Source organism: Juglans microcarpa x Juglans regia, chromosome 6D (assembly GCF_004785595.1).
Source record: "Juglans microcarpa x Juglans regia isolate MS1-56 chromosome 6D, Jm3101_v1.0, whole genome shotgun sequence".
Lineage (NCBI taxonomy): Eukaryota > Viridiplantae > Streptophyta > Magnoliopsida > Fagales > Juglandaceae > Juglans > Juglans microcarpa x Juglans regia.
Genome location: NC_054604.1, coordinates 31,605,081 through 31,625,133, shown reverse-complemented (window position 1 = coordinate 31,625,133; position 20,053 = coordinate 31,605,081). Strand labels below are relative to the sequence as shown.

General features: G+C 33.9%; 2 protein-coding genes across 2 annotated transcripts; one reads left to right on the top strand and one right to left on the bottom strand.

Annotated features, from left to right (window-relative positions):
- The first annotated feature begins 1,071 nt into the window (after positions 1-1,071).
- LOC121235081 (probable DEAD-box ATP-dependent RNA helicase 48) lies at positions 1,072-6,879 on the top strand. Its single transcript, XM_041131309.1, has 10 exons — positions 1,072-2,233; positions 2,566-2,672; positions 3,314-3,369; positions 3,456-3,680; positions 3,854-4,060; positions 4,161-4,247; positions 4,526-4,621; positions 4,747-4,962; positions 5,622-5,804; positions 6,371-6,879. Exons 1-10 carry the CDS (start codon positions 1,194-1,196, stop codon positions 6,599-6,601), a joined length of 2,448 nt encoding a protein of 815 aa, XP_040987243.1. The 5' UTR covers positions 1,072-1,193; the 3' UTR covers positions 6,602-6,879.
- A 5,022-nt stretch (positions 6,880-11,901) lies between these two features.
- On the bottom strand, positions 11,902-16,154 carry LOC121235539. The gene is made up of 10 exons (XM_041131885.1): positions 15,779-16,154; positions 15,560-15,671; positions 14,496-14,623; positions 14,025-14,164; positions 13,827-13,895; positions 13,415-13,553; positions 13,112-13,174; positions 12,989-13,032; positions 12,762-12,863; positions 11,902-12,684 (listed from the first exon to the last, which is right to left on the bottom strand). The coding sequence occupies exons 1-9, from the start codon at positions 16,152-16,154 to the stop codon at positions 12,777-12,779; spliced, it is 1,158 nt and encodes a 385-aa protein (XP_040987819.1). The 3' UTR covers positions 11,902-12,684; positions 12,762-12,776.
- Between the last annotated feature and the right edge of the window lie 3,899 nt (positions 16,155-20,053).

The window sequence follows — 20,053 nt, the reverse complement described above, 5'->3', positions numbered from 1 at the left end:
TAAACTGACTTTAAAGAAGATTCCGTCACTTTGATACTTGCATGAGTAATTTAACCACAATTGTACTACAAGTACGGTGCATTTCCTTCTAAAAAAAATAAATAAAAAAGTGAAAAAGACCAAATATCCTTGTCGGTAGCCATCTCATGTTTATTTAATTTTTTATGGTATGTACAGTTGCAAGTGAATAAGCATAAGATTTATATGTAAATTTCTATTATTTTTAGCAATATTAAATTCAGTTTTAGAGTTATTATAATTATATATATATAATTATATATTTTTTATTAATAGATATATAGTATAGAAATTTCGAGTAGAATAATTTAATTTTTTTTATTTAGATAGTGTTTAAATAGTGAGTTGAAATAAAAATTAAATAAAATATTATTATAATATTATTTTTTAATATTATTATTATTTTAAAATTTTAAAAAATTAAATTATTTATTATATTTTATGTAAAATTTTAAAAAATTATAATGATAAAAAAAGAGGTTTATTGAAACTTTTTCAGTTTGAAGTTAAATCTATCTCCTTGGAGACAGTCGGGCATAACGGCAAAGAGTTGGGCTACTCTGCCGTTCAGAATAGCCCGTTCGGTTTGACAGCACAATAATTTTTAAATTTTTTATTCTTTTTATTTTTATTTTCACATTTTTTTAATATATTTAGATATTTTTAAAAAGTAAAAAAACATATCAATATATTTAAAATCATTTCTTTAATAATTAATTAAAAATAATTTTTTTTTTTAACAATATACTTGAGCAGTAATAAGAAGGGGATAGAGTAGACTTTCTCTAACGGCAAATGTCGTTGCGTCATGAAGTCAATCTTAAAAGAGAAATGCTGCTCTTACATATGGGCTTCCAACAGGTTTTTTATTTTTTTTACTTAATAATTAAAAAAATATTTTTAAATAATATTATAATTTTTTCTTAAAACACATTAAAAAAATACATGAAAAAAAAAAAAAATACTGTCGGGAGCTGTGTAGCTGTAGAGCCACTCGTCTTAAAAAAGTTACAAGCTCAAGGCCCATTTGGGCCCATTTACGCCTATCTTAAACCCTAACCCATCTCCTTCCTCCTACCTTAAACCTAAACCCTGTACGTCAATCTATCTCCCTCGTTCAGTCTTTATTTGTTCTCTCTGCGTCTCAATTCGAGCCTCATTTAGCTCAAAACCAAATGTCCTATTCGATCCTTCTAGAACGTCCCAGAACCTTATCAAAGCTCCTCTGCACTTTCATCTTGACCCGGCCCATGGGCGGCGGGCCCCGGACCTTCCCCGGCGGCGTCAACAAGTGGCAATGGAAGCGCATGCATGAGAAACGGGCCAAAGAGAAAGAGAAGCGACTCCTCGAGCAAGAAAAGCAGCTCTTCCATGCCCGAGTCCGCTCCCAAATCCGGGCCAAACTCGCCGGCAAGCCCGACCCATCTATAAACCCGGACCCATCCAACTGTCACGGTCCGATGAGCCCCACCGACCACATTAAAGCCCTAGCCAATCGCTTCATGAAAGATGGAGCCGAAGATTTGTGGAACGAAGACGACGGCCCGTTGAAATGTCCACCGACGCGGGGGACGAACGAACGGTTAGGGTGTAACCGAGCGAACGGGGGGAGAGGCTCAGTCGGACCTCCGATCGATTTGAGGAAGTTGATATCGGAAGGGCGGGAAAATGTGAATTTGACAAATTCTAACGGCTGCTACGTGAATACAAGGAACTATTCCGTGCAAAGCCGGAGGCGGTTTCGGCGGAATGAGAGCTCGGAAAGCGACGATGACGACTCGGATTACGGTCCGGTAAGGGAGCCCGCGAAACCCTTTGCCAAAAAATTGGCGAAACTTGTGGGCCAAAGGAAAAGGTTCTTTAGAGACGATAGCTCTCCGAGAGACGACGAGCCGGGTTCGGATTTTGAGGGAGAGTCTTCTAAGTATTTTTCTGGAAATTCGAGTTGGGGGAAACTGAGTGTGGATGGAAAGGAGGACTTGGAGGATGAGAAAGAGAGAATGAGAGGTGGGAGGGGAGTGAGGAAGGTGGGGAGCAGTGCGTCTCTCGGGAAGTATGATATGAAGATTACTAAAAGAGTGCCGCTGCGGTCGTTGGAGGAGGAGAGTGATTTTTCGGGGCAGGTTGAGTTGATAAGGCATGAACTAAGCAAGAAGGGTTTGATTGAGAATGGAAGGGAGAAGGGTGAGGAGGCATCAATTCTTACTCAGAAAAGGTATGCAAAGTGCTTTTAGCTAGAGGATTGGGATTGTTGGTACTTGGCATGCTTTGTTCGATTGCTAAGCGAATGTCGGTGGAAAAAATATGTCAACGGAATACTCGTTGATCATTTGCAACTGCATAATTTGTGGTCACATGGTCTTTATGATATAAAAAACTTTATAAATTATGAGATTACAATTTCGTATATCTGTTTATATTTGCTATTCCTTGGCGTATAAAAGTATGGTTTTGATAGGTACGATTTGTATAGATATAAAGGTTTTTGAATGGAGGAACTTCTCTGTACTAACAGGTAATTCCATGTGTTTTTTTTTCTCTGTCCAGATTTGATGAGTGTGGTATATCTCCAAGGACAGTCAAGGCACTCAATGCTGCTGGGTATGTTCAAATGACACGGGTACAGGAAGCTACTCTATCTGTTTGCCTTGAGGGTATGCTAGCTGTTTCTTTGGCCATGTCGGTTGTAATTAGCATCCATTTTTTATGCTTACCTTCCCAATTCTTTAGTCGTGTTGATTATGTAGCATATATTGTTGATAATAAACTCTTTATTATTATTATCTGAGAACTTGAGTTTTTCATTCAGTAAAGTAGTTTAGCATTAATAGGCATTGATGAGTGGTGTCATTCAACTGCTAAATTTGCAGTAAAAAATGTTCAAGTATTTACCTTCACCTTTGAAGATGTGAGTGAGATATGGATGTTACCACCGCCAGATTGGAATGAGGAAGGTGACTTCCTTGGTACTTAAGATGTTGAGATTAAATTCTGAGGCATGAGTCTGAAGCGTTACATTTAAAATAAAATTGGTAAATGAATGATATACATGGGTTTGCTGCTGTGTCATGACCATGTGTGTATCATCGTCAATGTGTTATTCTTGATGCATTCAACTTTAAGATGGTTCATTTATATTTAGTTAATGAATTGTCATACTTGATCAATTCCACGACGAAGCGTTATAATTGGTGTAGCTCCAGTTTGATTCTGATTGCTTAAAGATGTTTGATTTCTTCATTATTAACAAGAATCAAGATTATAATTGATGGTTTCCTTCCTACTGTGGGTGCAGGCAAGGATGCCTTGGTCAAAGCTAAAGCCGGTACAGGCAAAAGTGCAGCTTTTTTGGTACTAAAGGCTATCTTTATCTCTTCTGAATTAGTATGTAATATATTTTGTTCTTTCCTTCAAATTCTGTTGTTAAACAAAAACAGCTTCCTACCATTGAAGCAGTTCTAAAGGCTATGAGTGACAACACCATTCATCGGGTGCCTCCAATTTATGTTCTTATTCTCTGCCCTACAAGGGAACTTGCGAGTCAGATTGCTGCAGAAGCAAATGTTATGCTAAAGTACCATGATGGCATAATTGTGCAAACACTAGTTGGAGGTACACGTTTTAAAGATGACCAGAAACGCTTAGAATCGTATCCATGCCAGGTTTGCTTATGTGTTCTGCATGTTAAATTTTGTGCGTTTGGAGCATGTGATTACTAAGAAAGTGGATAGCTAATATACCAACAACCAAATGCTACCATTTTCATCTGTTACAGTATTGATGCAGGAAGATAATGGTTTCCTTTTTCAAAATTCTTCTAATGAACTTTTGGCAGATAATAGTTGCAACTCCTGGTAGGTTGCTGGATCACATCGAAAATAGGTCTGGCTTGTCTGCACGCTTAATGAGATTGAAGATGCTCGTACTTGATGAAGCTGATTACTTACTAGACCTTGGATTTAGGAAGGATGTGGAGAAAATTATTGATTGTTTGCCTCGTCAGAGACAGTCCTTGCTGTTTTCTGCAACGATCCCAAAAGAGGTTACATTTTCTTAACCTTTCATTTCAAGTTGTAAAACCATTTTATTTTTTGCTATGTGAAACCGCTAAAAATATTATGTTCTGGATAATGATTATGCAGGTTCGCCGGATATCTCAACTTGTTTTGAAAAGAGAACATGCTTATATTGATACAATAGGCCTGGGTTGTGTAGAAACTCCTTGTAAGGTATGCTGTAGTTTTAAATTGGGTATCAGAAATGAGAAAGTTACTGTTTCTCATGCACTTCTACTCCAAACTTTAAGCTGATGACTTGCATACTTTACACAGTTCTGCTCCATTGTTTTAACTGTTTGTCTTGATGTTCATTTTAGTTTTATTAGAGTCATGAACATTTTTTATTTATTTTTTCATAGTTAAGAATAATGGATATTATGGTTGTCTCCAAGTTTGACATGGGAAGCTACAAATTTAATGCTTTCTGTGGTTTGGTTTGCTAACTGCAGGTTAAGCAATCTTGTATTGTTGCTTCACATGAATTACATTTTCAAATTTTGCACCATCTTCTGAAGGAACATATCTCTCAATCACCTGAATACAAGGTCAGATTTGCAGTCACTAGGTGAAAAAGGATTAGTAGAGTTTCTTATCAAAAGAAGATTTCTAGAGTCAGCTTTTCATTTTTAATGGAATCCCGGAGGCCAAAATTTTTTTTACTTGCATTCAGGTTATTGTCTTTTGTACAACTGGGATGGTAACATCACTCATATATCTACTTCTCCGGGAAATGCGAATGAGTGTAAGGGAGATACATTCTAGAAAGCCTCAGCTTTACCGTACTCGCATTTCTGAAGAATTCAGGGAATCAAAAAGATTGATTCTTGTCACATCTGATGTTTCTGCACGTGGAATGAATTACCCTGATGTTACTTTGGTCATTCAGGTATCCATAAAGCTTTTTTGGATGTGAACATTTAACTCTAAACTACGTAATTAGTTGCAGTATCCCCCGCTATTAAAACTTCCTTAATTTCTGTTGTATATTTTTTGTATAAGTCCATAATTTTGGTACATTTAACCTTAAAACTCGTGTTTGTCATACTATCACATGATCCATGCTTATTTATTTATTTATTTTGGATTTTCCTGTAATCATTTGAAAAGCATCTGGAATTTTTTTTTATATGTAGAAATTGACATTTTTTATAACATAAGTAGAAATTAACATGTGGTAACCTTCGGAGAAATTTTAACTGTGGAAGAACATTGAAAATAATAGTGTAATTTAGGGGGTTGATTGCTCAAATTTAGAATCTATAGGGACCCATCATATTCAAATTTACTTCTATTAGAAGCCCATGGACTCTAAATGATTAAATGCCCCAATCCATCTTTTATGGAAAGCAGAAATCAGATGCTGCAGTTATTTGTAATGAAATCTGGATGGATTCGCTACAATTTTCGGTGAAAAATTATAGGTGTTCACTGTCATTTAATGTTGAAGTAAATGCCAAATAGCCTGTAATTATTAGATTCTTCTTTACTTTGTTTGCATTACCCTCTAGTGAGTTAAGCTAAATTTGAAAGACTTATTATTACCAGATAGGAATTCCTTCTGACCGGGAGCAGTATATACATCGGCTTGGCAGAACTGGACGAGAAGGCAAAGAAGGGGAATGCATACTGTTGCTCGCACCATGGGAAGAGTATTTCTTGGATGAAATTAAAGACCTGCCTCTTGAGAAAGTTCCTTTACCACATATAGATCCGGAGATAAAGCTAAAGGTTAGTGTCCAACTCCACATTGCTAAGTTGCGTCTCTCATGGTTGTATAACTTATATTTGTGTGCTGGATGTGAGCTAAACTGTATAGTTTATAAGATTGAAATGTAATTATTAAAAAAAAAATCCTTGTAAATGGCAATGTAGTTCCTGAAGTTTAAATGCTGAAAAGTTCTTTGAATCTTGTCATCGTATCACTGTCCTATGATGCTAATTATAAAATACAATAACAAAAAAAGTTATCAAAACTCATTGTCCAGCAATTTCAATATTCTTAAAATCCCTGCTGCACTTCAGATTTCCGGAATAGATGGGCACTGTGAATGGCTATTATAGGTGAAGTTATGAATTTGACAGGTTTACAGAATCTGTCTGGAATGTGCAGAGATGCTGCTCTGTAAATGCAGTACCTTAGACTTACACGTTCTGTTTTGATTTCAATTGATTGTCTCTGATTTCTATGCGGTTCACTTCTATGATGTTCGTGAAGTGTGCATTGCAAGGTTATAGGTTTTCAGTCCCTTGCAGGTCTCCTAATTGTAATTCCCTGGATCTATTTACACTTGCAGATGGAAGATTCATTGGCAAAGATTGATGGTAGTGTCAAAGATGCAGCATATCATGCTTGGCTTGGCTATTATAATTCGATCAGGGAAATTGGCAGGGACAAAACTACTCTTGCGGAATTAGCCAACCAGTATTCTCAGTCAATCGGCTTACAGAAGCCTCCGGCACTCTTCCGTAAGACGGCTCTTAAAATGGGTTTGAAAGGTATCCCTGGCATCCACATTAAGAAGTAGATTCTTCTTTCTGTTTTCTAATCTACAAGTGCTGATGAACAAATGGAAGCAGGTGCCCTCCATATTTTGGTTGTAATTCCCCTTAACAAAAAGAAGGCAAAGCTCAAAGTACATACCAAAACCAATATTCTTTATGTAAATACTTGGAGGCAACATGGTGTAAGATTATGTGGCATAGTTTTGTTTTGATGCCACCTTAGGTTTCTTATGTCATTCTAGTCTCCTGCACAACCGGCCTTCAATAGCCAGTTATTGTTGTATCTTATGAAGTCGTAGAGTAGACTATGCTTAGTAGATCTTTTTAAAAAAAAATTAAAGCGAGAGTGGGGGTTCTACCGAATATGTAATTCAATCAATTCGCTTGAGTTTTTGTTTGTTTTTGTTCTTGTTTTGTTTTGTTTTGTTTTTTTTTTTTTTTTTGTGATATTTGGTTTAAGTAGATTTAATGCTTGTTTGGATAGTAAGTTGAGATAAAAGTTAAAAGTTGAATAAAATATTGTTAGAATATTATTTTTTAATATTATTATTATTTTGAGATTTGAAAAAGTTGAATTATTTATTATATTTTGTGTAGAAATTTAAAAAAATTATAATAATGAGATAAAATGAAATGAAACATTTTCACTATCTAAACGGGATCTTAGGATATTTAATTAAGGTTTTGTCAACATTTAATTTGGGAGATAAACAATGGGATACAAATTGAAAAAATAAAAATTTTATGTGCAGTTATTTTTCTATATTCTTTTGCGCATTCTATTAATATGATTGGTTGTATCATTTTTTTTAATATAAAATAACTGTTTTGACAAATCACATTAGTAGAATGTTTAAAAAATACACAAAAGTGTCTGTTAATAATAGAACTCCTGAAAAAACTAGTCGTGGGTATCAAATTGTTATTTTTGATCATTTGGGATGCAATTTAAAAATAGAAAGTTTGGTAGCTAGGGATGCAAAATCTTTCCCATTAATTTCACACGCATCTGAAGTGTTTTACAATTCTTGAATTCTTCAGGATAATGACTTGTCAATATTATCTGCTCGGAGATCAAGGAAAACCATTTACGCATGTTCAAGCTCAAGAAATTGGTGGGAAAATTGCATATTCCCCCATTATTCAATTGCTTGTATTCATACGTTTTTGAAATCAAAGAAATTTCTCATCACAAATTCAAATTTAATCCCAAATATTGACTCTGAAGGCTCCAGGAAAGTCCTCTGAATTCCTTGAAGTTATACAATGCTTTATAAAAAGTTGTTAACTGACAAAATCATACGCATCTGCTATCCTTTCAGCTGATCAAAGAAAAAGACCCTGTGACTTTTGAATTGACTTCGTGAATCACAATGCTTACTGATAATGTTAAACAAGAATTATCTATTAGGGCAGCTGCTGACTGTCTTTCAACATGGCCAAAAATGAATACATCAGTGTTGAAACTTGAAAAGATAGTATGAGTGAATAAGTGGCAAATAAACTATTCAAGATTGCCAATGGCGGATCAGTATTGTCACATTCACAAATAAATTACATAAAAGTAATCTCACAAATTGATATTATTTCATCTAATCTGTTAGATCTACTTTACAATAAAAATAACTTTGTAATCTAACGAACCACGTCAAATCATATCAGTTTATGAGATTATTTTTATATAATCCTTCTGTGACTAACATAGAAGATACGGAAAGCTTCTGTATCAACTATATGTAAAAAATTAAACTTATAAATAGATTTTCTTTTTAAAATATTATATTCGGGTTTTTTTTCCACCTAATACAATACTTCCAAGGAATACAAGAGAAGTTAAATCCAATTTTGAAACATCATCGTAATCAAATCTTCTTATGGATCTAACAAGTAATCCCAGGACCCAGATTGACCTAATTAATGAGGCATTAAAAAATGCTGCAACTTGCATCAAAATTATATGGGCTGATAATGAAGCTAGCCTAGGACATGGGTATCCTCGAGATACCAAATACAAAAACAAAGAAACAAAGCTACGTATCCTAGGCAACATTATTTAGGTATATTATGATACCTTTGATTGCGAAAGTGTTGGACCTTTCCGTTACAGCTTATATGAGCATGTTTACAAGGTATAACAAGGATTCTCATTGGTGATCTCAAGAAAATACATTAAAAAGAAGGAGAAGGAAGAAGAACAAAACCCCTTCACCTAACTCCTCCATCCTTTCCGACCATAATATAAGGGCCGGTTCGATTACATTATTAATGGGGCAACTTGAGTCTCAGAATGTTGAGAAGTAGACTTTCATGGGTCGGTGCAGACCAGACCGATCTATCTTAAAAAATTGTTTTTTTTTTTTTTTTTCTTTTTGCTAGTATTAATTACTTGATTCTGAACATAATCAGTCTTCAGAACCACGTTGTTGCAGACCAAAAAGTCTCCACCACCACGCCCATACAAAAACCATACATGTCTAGTTCAACTTTTAAATTAAATTTCATTTATTTTCACAATTCATCTTATTTTATTTAATTATTATAATTTTTTAATTTTTTACGTAAAATAAAATAAATAATTTAAAATTTTTAAATATTAAAACAAAAATAATATTAAAAAAATATATTTTAATAATATTTTATTTAATTTTTTAACTTTAATCTCAATTCATCTCATCCGTAAAAACAAATATTTGTAAAATTTTCATTACTTTCAGCCAATTGTTCCAAGGTTTTTTCCTTTTGAGCCAATCTTCTAAGTTACTTGGAGACCAGTTGGATTGCGTCTACATAGTACAAACTTGAATATAATGCAAATATAAAGTAGAGAATCAACGGCACAGAAAGCAACAACATGTAATAAGGCAAACTGCCACTTGTCAATGTGATCTAGCAGCACGTGTCCACAAATGTACCCCAACTCTTCGACAATAATTATAGCACAAGTTAATATAATCAAAACCCAAATGGGAAAATTGAAATTAGGGCTCTAACATAATCTGAAGTCAACGCTCTCACACCACCCTTCACGAAACGGTTTTTTAAATCAACACTCCACTGCATACAAAAGGACTGAATTAGCCTTCAACTCGACATAATATATCAGACATGACCTCCAATGCATTAGTGATTAGAGTCCAATGATTAAAATCTCGACTCTTTTAATAACCTGCATCACAGGTAAACTCTTATTCAGAATGGATGCAAAAAAAAATGATCTAGATGCAGAAGATGCAGCTTAAAATTGCAGGATGGTTGGATCGTAAATTCGGTGACAGGAAGAGGGTATTTTGGCCATTTGAATGTGCCTAATTGTGAGTTTTGTCTCTATCTTCACCACAAGTTGTCTGATCCTATATTAAAATGAGTCCAGCCCTGCCTGCATTTGAGAACATAATTATAAGCCAGCTTCTTCTGCCTTTGTTATCAGCAAGATTAGTTCTCTGTCATTGGCAGAATCATGGGAAGTCAGAATCTCAGAGTTTCATTAGTGGTTCTTGTCATCATACTCGCTCTCAGCCAGCAATCAACTTGCCGCCACATCCACAAAAACATGGGTGAAAAAACCAAGCAAACAGATAAATTCAACTCCTCTTCCAAGTTTTCATGGTATTTCTCTGCCGAAAGTGCAGAGAGATCCAACAAAGATGGTACTGATCCGACTTATGGAGTTTCTCTACGAGAAGTTCCAGGGGGACCAAACCCACTTCATAACTGATCAGCCTTCTTGAAAATCTTTCTTTGTATTTAGTGAAGATAGAATTTTTGTAGTTTGTAGTGCAAATTCATTTTGTTTTCCTCAGTTGTATGATATACATAGAGTCCAGAAGAAACGTGAATTGTTGTAGTGTCTGAAGAAAATGTAATTGCACTTGATTGAATAGTACCATAGACCATACATAGAAGCATGCATTCATTACTGTACAACGCTTGAAATTCAATCATGTAAGTTGGTGGAGTCTTGATTTTCCCAGCAGAGCTGCAATCCAAATCCAATCTGGTGAATACCTTAGATGACAAGATGGCTGATATGATTTTGGAACCAGAAACAAATTTCAGGAAACAAAGAGTTCAAATCTAGAAACGGTCAGAAGTGAGTTAAATAAGAAGTTCATAGCAAAAACAGGAGATTGAAGTTCAACAACAGATGGCATCAATGGGGGTTCCGCCACCGACTAAAGTATGAATATTAGAACTGCAATGGCTCAGAAAAGAAGTCAAGTTCAAGCACATCAATAAGTAGTTGGTTGTTGTAATTTATGTTATTACTATCAGCATGAATGGTGGGGCAGAGTCTTGACTCTTGTGAAGTTTTAAATGTTCAAAAGGAACAGTCCAACCAATTATCGATTTGCATTTTCTTCACAGTTATAGACCAAATGGCTGTAATTGAGCCAAACTGGTCTTTGGCTTATCGAGCTTGGTTCGATTCAAAATATTCGAGCTCAACTCCGAAATCGAGATTTTTATTTATTTTTTGTTCAAATTCGACTCGGTAAGCTAAACTCTCAACTTGAGCTCGTTCTGGTTTGTAACTCTCAACTTGAGCTCGTTCTACAAAGCAGCTTGAGTCAAGTCAAGCTCAAGATCGAGATTGAATTGTTTATTTTTTTAATTTTTTGAATAAGACTTAATAATTAATAAATTAGATAAATAAAAATAAAAAATCTAATATTAAATTTTTACAATTAACAAGTAGAACCTCTATTGAATTATAAGATCTTAAAAATTTATAAATAATTAATATCTAACTAATTGATATTTATCCATAATAACAATATATTATATGCCTACATATATTATTAATACATACACATAATATGATAGCATATATCTGTTTTATATATGGTTCTCATATACTAGTATATGAAATTATTTAATCTCATCGACATTAATTATTGTACAAATTATAAAAATAGCTATGAAGTATATTCAATATATAGACATAAGTAATTAGGTTACATATTATATATTTAATTATAAAAGTGCTATACTTGTATTTTAGCTAATACATATATATATATGTATATATGCATAGAGGTTCGACTCGATTATAAACGAGCTGGCCTTAACAAGCATTAGCCGAGTTGAGTCGAGTTTTGTCGGATACGTGTCATTTACTAATCGAGCGGGTATTTGCTTTCACGGACCATTTTTTTTTTTCACGAGTCGAGTTCGATTCGAGTTTAACCAGACGAGTATTGAGCGGGCTATCGAACAGACTGATTCATTTACAGCCCTAGTTACAGTTCTTCCTTTACAAGGTCAAACAATATATATTCCGGACAAATTTCCAAGATGTGATGCAAGTTGTGACCTCCTTGAGTAAAGATCAAGAATGAATACGACACTGTTCATTATATATGCAACTGCCTATATAAAATCTATTATGCTTATTGGAGTATCAGATAGAAACCAAGTTAGCACGCCAGTAATTGGAGGACAGATCAGAATGATCAATCAATGGGGGTCCTCGTACAGAAATGTTCATCTCATGATATGACTCAAACTCTAAATTATACCACAAATAACTAGAAGTAGAGAGGAGGGATTTTCTTCCAAGGTACTTCCTTTCCTCCATTCTCCGACAATGGCACTGATTAGCTTCAAAGCATCATCCAATGTGTTGCTTCCTACCAGGGTTCTGTAGGACAGATCAAGAACCTAGTAGCTGGTCCTGATGCAAAGTACATGAATGGCATTTTCCTTTTGGATAAGAAAGACATACTTTCAACCAAAACTCATGTTTTTCTCCTGGCACATACTGTGTGCGCTGTGCAGTTATATAGTCAACAACTTTTTAAATGTATATGACCCTTGTTGAAAAGACATGCAACAAGAAATGAGTACCTAAACTTTGAAGAACACGACCATACAAGTGTGAGATGGGACATCGGTTAGTGAAACATATCTACAACAATAAATGGGAAATGGGAAGCAAAGAATACAGAAAGAAGCATTACCATAAGTTCATAATAACCCACCCACCTCCCAGCCTAAAAAAAAAAAAAAAAAAAAGAGGAAAAAAATAAAGAAAGAGGAAGAAGAGCTGGCCTGCAACTCCTAGAAAGTTGAACAAACTGGCTAGAATGCCTTTCAAAATTGAAACCTGCAAGCATTGTATGTAAACAACATGATATATGTATTCTCTCAAATATGCATCAAATTAAGTACACGAGCACAAACCGTGAAGTATCCTCGCTACATGATCTCAGTGCCCACTGGATCTATAGAAAAATGAATGGAGAGTATTTTCTGGGTGATTGGCTGGAATTTAGACCTCCATATCTGTTTTCTCAATCAAAAGTTAATTTAAGAGTCTTGCTGCCTAATCTCTTTAAAAAGATAAATCTAAGACAGCTTGAATAGGAATTTAAATATGACTCTTGATTTGAAAATTTTAGGCCCCTTACATCTTTGTATTCCGAGCTGCCCATAAATATCCCAAAGGCCTCAACTGCAAAATATTTCAATACAAAGCAGTCAAAATATGGACGTGCCAAACAATCAGATAGGAAATGTGAAAGAGAGCTCACGCGACCGAAATCGTATCACCATTCCATGTGTATATTCCTTACTGCTGAGATTTAAATTGAGACCTGAGAATCCAATACAAGTAAGAAATGATAGATGGTAGAAAACATTGAATAGATGGGAGTTTTTCCTTATATAAAACCGAGGAAAAACTATCTAAGCTGTAAGAGTTAACCATATTGCTACAAGATGTGGATTATTTATAACCTGTTTGTAGTTTAAATTTACTTCTTAAACTGCCACTAGCCTGCTCAAAGAAGATCACTAGGGGGCATAACAATTGATGAGTTTCAGCTCAAGCATACCTCGAGTAGATTGGACAATTAAGGATGGAAATCCAATTGTCAGCCTTGCAAGAGAAGCCAATGCATGTTCAGCAGCTCCACCAATTGCATCACTAACAAATGAAATCAAAAGCACAAACTCTAGACCGTAGTTGAATTCCTGTCAAGGAAGTAACATGAATCCCTTTAGAAAGACAGTACCAGTGACTGCAAACAAAATTCATATTGCAGCGTGTGGGCAGATAATGAAAACTCAAGTTTTTATTGGGTTCCAAATCGGAGAAAGAATAAAAGCATCTTAGTCAATAAATAAGACATTATTTCATTACTATATGTTTTAATGCCTTCGCTGCATTCATGATTAGGAATTATCTATATACAAAAAACCTCAGGGAATCAAAATTCAAAGCTTCCACATTGCATCACTCTTTACCTCTCCCTTCCGAAATATTGATAGAATATCATCTTCTACTTCAGCTTCAAAATCCACATTAATTAACTCCTGTTTATGTAAAGCACATATCAGTAAAACAAGCGGCAAAATATGAAAATCTGAGGTAAGGTTAATTCTGAGGAACCGTAAGAAATGACAGTATGAACAGAGTGCCCGTGTTTACATGCCAGGCCATACATGGCAGTAAGGCATAACATGCTCTTTGAGAACTCCCAAGTAGAAAACGTTCTCATAGAACTTTGCAAGGTCTTCTTTTCTTTGGAAGCGCATGTAGAAAGCATGGGTGTAATTTTCGATATTTTCTTCTGAGATACGTCCTGCAAGAGTAATTAGAGCATCTATCCTCTAAAAATCAACCAATAAACATATGTGAATGTGAATGTGAATGTGAGTAAGTGTATGCTTGTGTGCCTGATCAAATTTGCAAATTAATTGACAGGTTATATATGTCAATGTAGATGGGACAGCTCAAACTACCAAACTAAACTGAGTGTTTAGTAACATCTTTAAAAAGAGACATATTTGTTCTTGGGGCATAGACTACAGCAATTTACTCTTTCAGACTCTGAAGAGAACCCAAAACTTGATTCAGGCAAGTAATAGTAGCTAAACATTATGTCCTTGGATTCTATCTGAGCAGAACCTTACCTAATGATATTGCAACAATGCCACGCATTTGATATTGGGTCGTGTAAAGAAAATCCAGCATATCCTTCTCTTCCTCCTCAGATAAATTCTCCTTTGCTTTAAGCAGACATATGTGTTCCACAACTTCTCTGAATCAAATGGAAATAACCCAACACTTACGAAAGCAATGTGATGGTGCATTGGCTAATGAAAGCAACCATACGCATCAAACTGGAAAAGCAGAAACCGTACACAACCTAGCAAATGTGATGCTTAGAGTGTACAGCTATAATGTACGCAAGAACCTAGACGGAATAAAGGGATATAGCCAAGGAAATCATGTCATATTGCAAGAGTTAGCAAGCCTGCAACTATAAGAAACCGATATGGGGCTATAAATCAGCTTGCACGGACACCCCGTCAAGAAGAGTCCTACTAGAAATAAACGTCTCCACTCTCAACCACTTTTTGGTGCCATTTTCCACACATGTAATACCAATCAAAACATATAGGCATATAAAAAGGAGCCCCCTGGCAACACAATGGTACCCACATTTTCCCTGTAGATAAAGAAGTAAAATTTAGGCCTCGTTTGTTTTCAGAAAACATCTTATCTCATCTAAACATTATAACTTTCTCAACTTCCAATACAAAATAAAATAAACAATTCAACTTTTTCAAATTTCAAAACAAAAATAATATTAAAAAATATATTCTAATAATATTAAAAAATATATTCTAATAATACTTTATTCAATTTTTTAATTTTAAGCTCAATACATCTCATCTCATCTAATCTATAAAAACAGACAAGACCTTATACCTCCGAGTACTATTCATGCTTGAGAAACATGTAAGGGTAATTCAGATCACAAATTGGTACCCACTTGCCCCTCAGGTAAAAGACTGATCCCTAAGGTGTTCCACACAACGACATTGAATCTCACAAAAACTTTTAACCGTTTAGACTTGGTCCAACCTTTGAGTGACAAGACAAGCATTAATGTACCTTTGGTTCTCACAATTGTTTCACATTCAGACACCCATATAAAAATCTCATTGACAACAATTAAAAAAACTTGAACCTTTTCCTCTCCGACTTGAAGCTTGAGCTCCCCTCCTCAGCAGCAGAAACTACCACTGGCCGACACATTCCCCGCCTCCACCTCGTCTTCATGATTCCATTCGCAATAGAAACTGGAATAAAATAAGATTCCGGTAAAAAAAAAAAAAAAAAAAAAAAAGAAGATTCAAATCGAATGCTTTCTTAAAGAGCAAAATGTGATTACGGCAATGAAACCCACCGTTCAAAGAAGCCGAGCGCGGAAACACGGGGTTAACGCGGCGAGGGTGGTGGATGAGATAAGTGGGAGAGGGAGTTGAGGCATGGGGAGCATGAATGAGCATTGTGGGTGCCCTTTTTCTGCCTTTCGGATTCTTCTGGGTGGGTGATTCAGGGTGTCTGGCGTGTGCGTGTGGATTCGTTTTCTGATATCGCCAGCGTAAAAGATCGTCGAACAGAGGCCTCACAGACACGGAACGGTAACGCAAAAAATGGGTGGACGAGGAAAAACACGATCCCTTAAATAGCTTAGCGGCTTCGTAGAATTGGCGCCTTGCTGTCAATGCAATGACCAACTTACCCTTCTTTCTAATATCATCTACCCTTTTTTGAGCCATCAGCATGTATATATGTATATATACTAGTAAAGGGAAACACGTGCATTGCACGTGTGCCCAAATGTGAAAATAAGAAAAAATATTTAAAAAACAATATTTATGAAATTGGGGAATATGTAATACAAAAAAATAGCTTAATATACATATATATAATTATAAAATCTAATAGTTTATTTATATTTTAAGATTCACATTGTTTATAATTAGAAAATGTTTCATTATACATAAAAAAGTGACTATTGAAGGTAATGCATTATCATCATAATTACAAATAGAAAGCAGGAGCTATCTCATAATTACATATGAATTCTTTATAATTATACATTATAATAACTGAAAGTCTAAAAGAAAATTTTTGAAATAACTACTCTGCTATTCCAGGTATGTCATTCACAGATAATACGTTAAGTTTGTTTTGGCGCAGTTTTCCAAATTCATTCATAGATGCACTCAAAACAATCGTCCATTCTTTATCTTCGATTTTATTTGTAATGTTCTCTATGTACGAGTGATCCTCCTGTAATGATAAAAACATATAAAAAAATAATTTGTTAAATTTGTTAAATGTGTCTGAAATTATAAATTTTACCTGCTCTGTATGTTGTACAATATCTGTTGTTGTACAATCAAGAATTCGTTCAACTGTAGGTTCGAAGGCCACTACTGCAATTGAGCCACTGTCATCGAATGCTTCCAAATAGACACGAGATCTATAAATAATAAATAAGTTATTACTCTTTCGTATTACGAAATAGTATATTATAATTATAATGTAAAAATTGTTAATTTTAAAATATCACGATAAATATTTATCTTGGTTGTGCGGTTGTTAGTTCTTTGCAATTATAGCATAAGAACTCTTCATCTTTCTCGTATCCAGTAGTTTTATTACACTTTGCACATGATAAGTAAAAAAATGGTTGATGCAGATCAGATATTGTAAATTTCCCTCTAATCATAAATGTTGATCGCTGCATTAAAATTGACAATTAAATGTATCAATAAAGATGTAATAATATCATATTAATTGAAGGTAATAAACAACCAATATTTTTAGTTAAAACATAAGAATTATTTCAAATTCATAACACAAAAATTACAAGTTTTTTTCTTCTAATTTCATTTGATAAAAAGTAAGATTTAATCTCTATATTTCGAAAAATGATAAAAAGAAACAATTGTATAGAAATTATTTTGACTAATCAAATAAAACGATAAATGTAAATTATACCGTCATTGCTGGAATAGACTTTAAGGCTTCCACAATTTCTGATATTTTCACTAATGAATCGGTAGAACTGCCTGAAGTTGATGCACCTGGTCTATCCAAATTTTTGGCAATTGTTTCTTCAAGTAATGAGTTGTTTTCTGTTGCCCTGAACAATTGAATTGATAAATAGAGTAAAACATTTAAATAATAACAAATATCTACTAAATATATAGGATAATATATTGAAAGATATTAATATATTGATAAAGGTTAATATAAAATCTATATTGGATTTAAATAACAAGTATAATAAATTAATTTAGGCATATAATTTACCATGCACGTAATGAAATGGCAGATGCAAGAAATGGCTCAATGGTGAAGACACTCGTAGGCCGCGATGATAATGATAAGCCTACATTATAAACATATATAAATAAATATATAAATGCAAGATAAACAATTAATAAGGATGTTAATAGTAAGGAAAAATACCGTTATACGAAGAGACTCTGATTTTTGTTCCAAGGACAATTGGTTTTTCCATAATAATATTACAAATTTCAGAGCATTCATCGTGAACAAATCTATTCCACATTGCCAAACGTAGAACCTTTAAACTATAAAAGTTAAAAATAATGTTAGATTCACAATAATAAAAATATTGTAAGATATTAAAGTAAAAATATTTTTATCGATATAAAAATACATACCTTGAATCGATCACATATATGTCTTGCACCAATGATTTGCCATGGCTTGTGTTAACCTGTCTTGGTGCATTCGTGCTCATTGCTATTGCCAGAATATCTAATTTATAAATTTATTATTATTATTTTGTAACAAGAAAAACATATAAACATATTGACATATTTATATAATACGTACCTACTTCTGCATCTGTATTTTTGTAGATATCAAGTTGATTGAAAGAAATAATATTATAATCTGGCGGTTTAAGCGGCGATTCGTCGTATTCAATATTTTCGACAATGGTTCGAGAATTAATTATCCACTGAAACTCATATGCCTCCCTTCTATGTCTTGCATCTAATGGTTTGACAAAAGCATTAGCAATGTAGTAGGATTGATATACATTGAACGTGTCATCACGTAGGTCAATGTCTTTCCCAAAAATGACTGCTTGCACACGATTTCCCTATAAAAATATAAAAAAAAATTTATTTGTTTAATCCTAAATCACAAATAAAACAACGATAAGTAATGAAATAGATTTTTTCATACCTCAACATCCATGAGTACCAAATTCTGATACTTCGTAGGTGAATTTTGAGCCATACGTTTTGGTGACTTCTCTGCAACAATCATTTTTATTTTCCAATTTCTGGTGTTTTGAGTGATATCTTTAATAGATCTATAGATAGTCCGTATGTTTGCTGCAAATAAAGTAGAGAAAATTGATAAATGTTAATACATTACATAAAATCTATAATATTAATAAATTAAATTAGCAAGTTTATAAATAATAACGGTATTAAAAGAATCTAAACACTTACATTATATCACAATGAATTTGTTAATTTCAAAAAATTTCTATATACAATATTTTTTGTATAATCTATTTCACAAATAGTACTTGATGTTGGTCTTATAAGCAATTTTACTGAATCAGAAGTTCTAGCTCTCGATAGTGCAACATACAATTGTCCATGCGAGAAAACAGGTTCTGGTAAATATATTCCAACAAAATTTAACGTTTGTCCTTGTGATTTATTTATTGTCATTGCAAAACTCAATCTAATAGGAAATTGTGTTCTTTTAAATAGGAAGCCATTAGTTTCATTTATTTCCGGTAAGAATGGAATTCTAGGTATAAAAACTCTTTTACCACTGTAGTGGCCAGACGAAATTTGTGCATCGATCATATTCCGACTAAAATTACAACATGTCAACCGTGTTCCATTGCATAAACCCTCTGAAGGATTAATATTTCTAATTAACATAATAGGACAGTTTTTCTTAAGTAATAATTCGTGTGGTGGTAATCCATTCGGTGTTAATGTATTTAAGAAATTTTCCATAATTCCTTGTTCAGATGCATCAATTGTCTCGTCAAAACTATAATATCGTATTATATCGCCAGGAAATCTGTCAATGAGAATAGCATTTATTTCGTCAACTGATCGATTTTTGGGACTTAACACAGCCCGATTTGCCATCTCTGTTAAATTGTTTGAATAGTTTGACATATTCCCATAAACAACATTTAGCAAAGAATTTAGAGATTCAACTTCGTTGTTATAAAGGACAATCATTTGTTGTGGAATCTTGATATTTTCATCAATTGTTATTGGAGCACTACCATTGCCAACTTCAATCAGGTATTGAGAGAAATCAAGATCTAATCTAGCTCTCATATTTTCGGTTAATTTGATTTTTTTTAAGATTGACCATATGTAAGAAGAAGCCAAACTTGCATCGATTTGTTGTTCTTTTGTACTCTTACGAATCACAGGTAGTATTTGTCGAAAGTCTCCACCGAGAACAATAACTTTGCCACCAAAAGGGAGATCTATATCGTTTATGTCTCGTAACATTTTATCCAAAGCTTCTGTGGAATATTTTGTAGACATAGGTGCCTCATCCCATATAATCAACTTTGTAAGACGTAACAATTTAGCAAGACTTCCTTGTTTGACGACATTACAAGTACTATCTTTATCAGCAT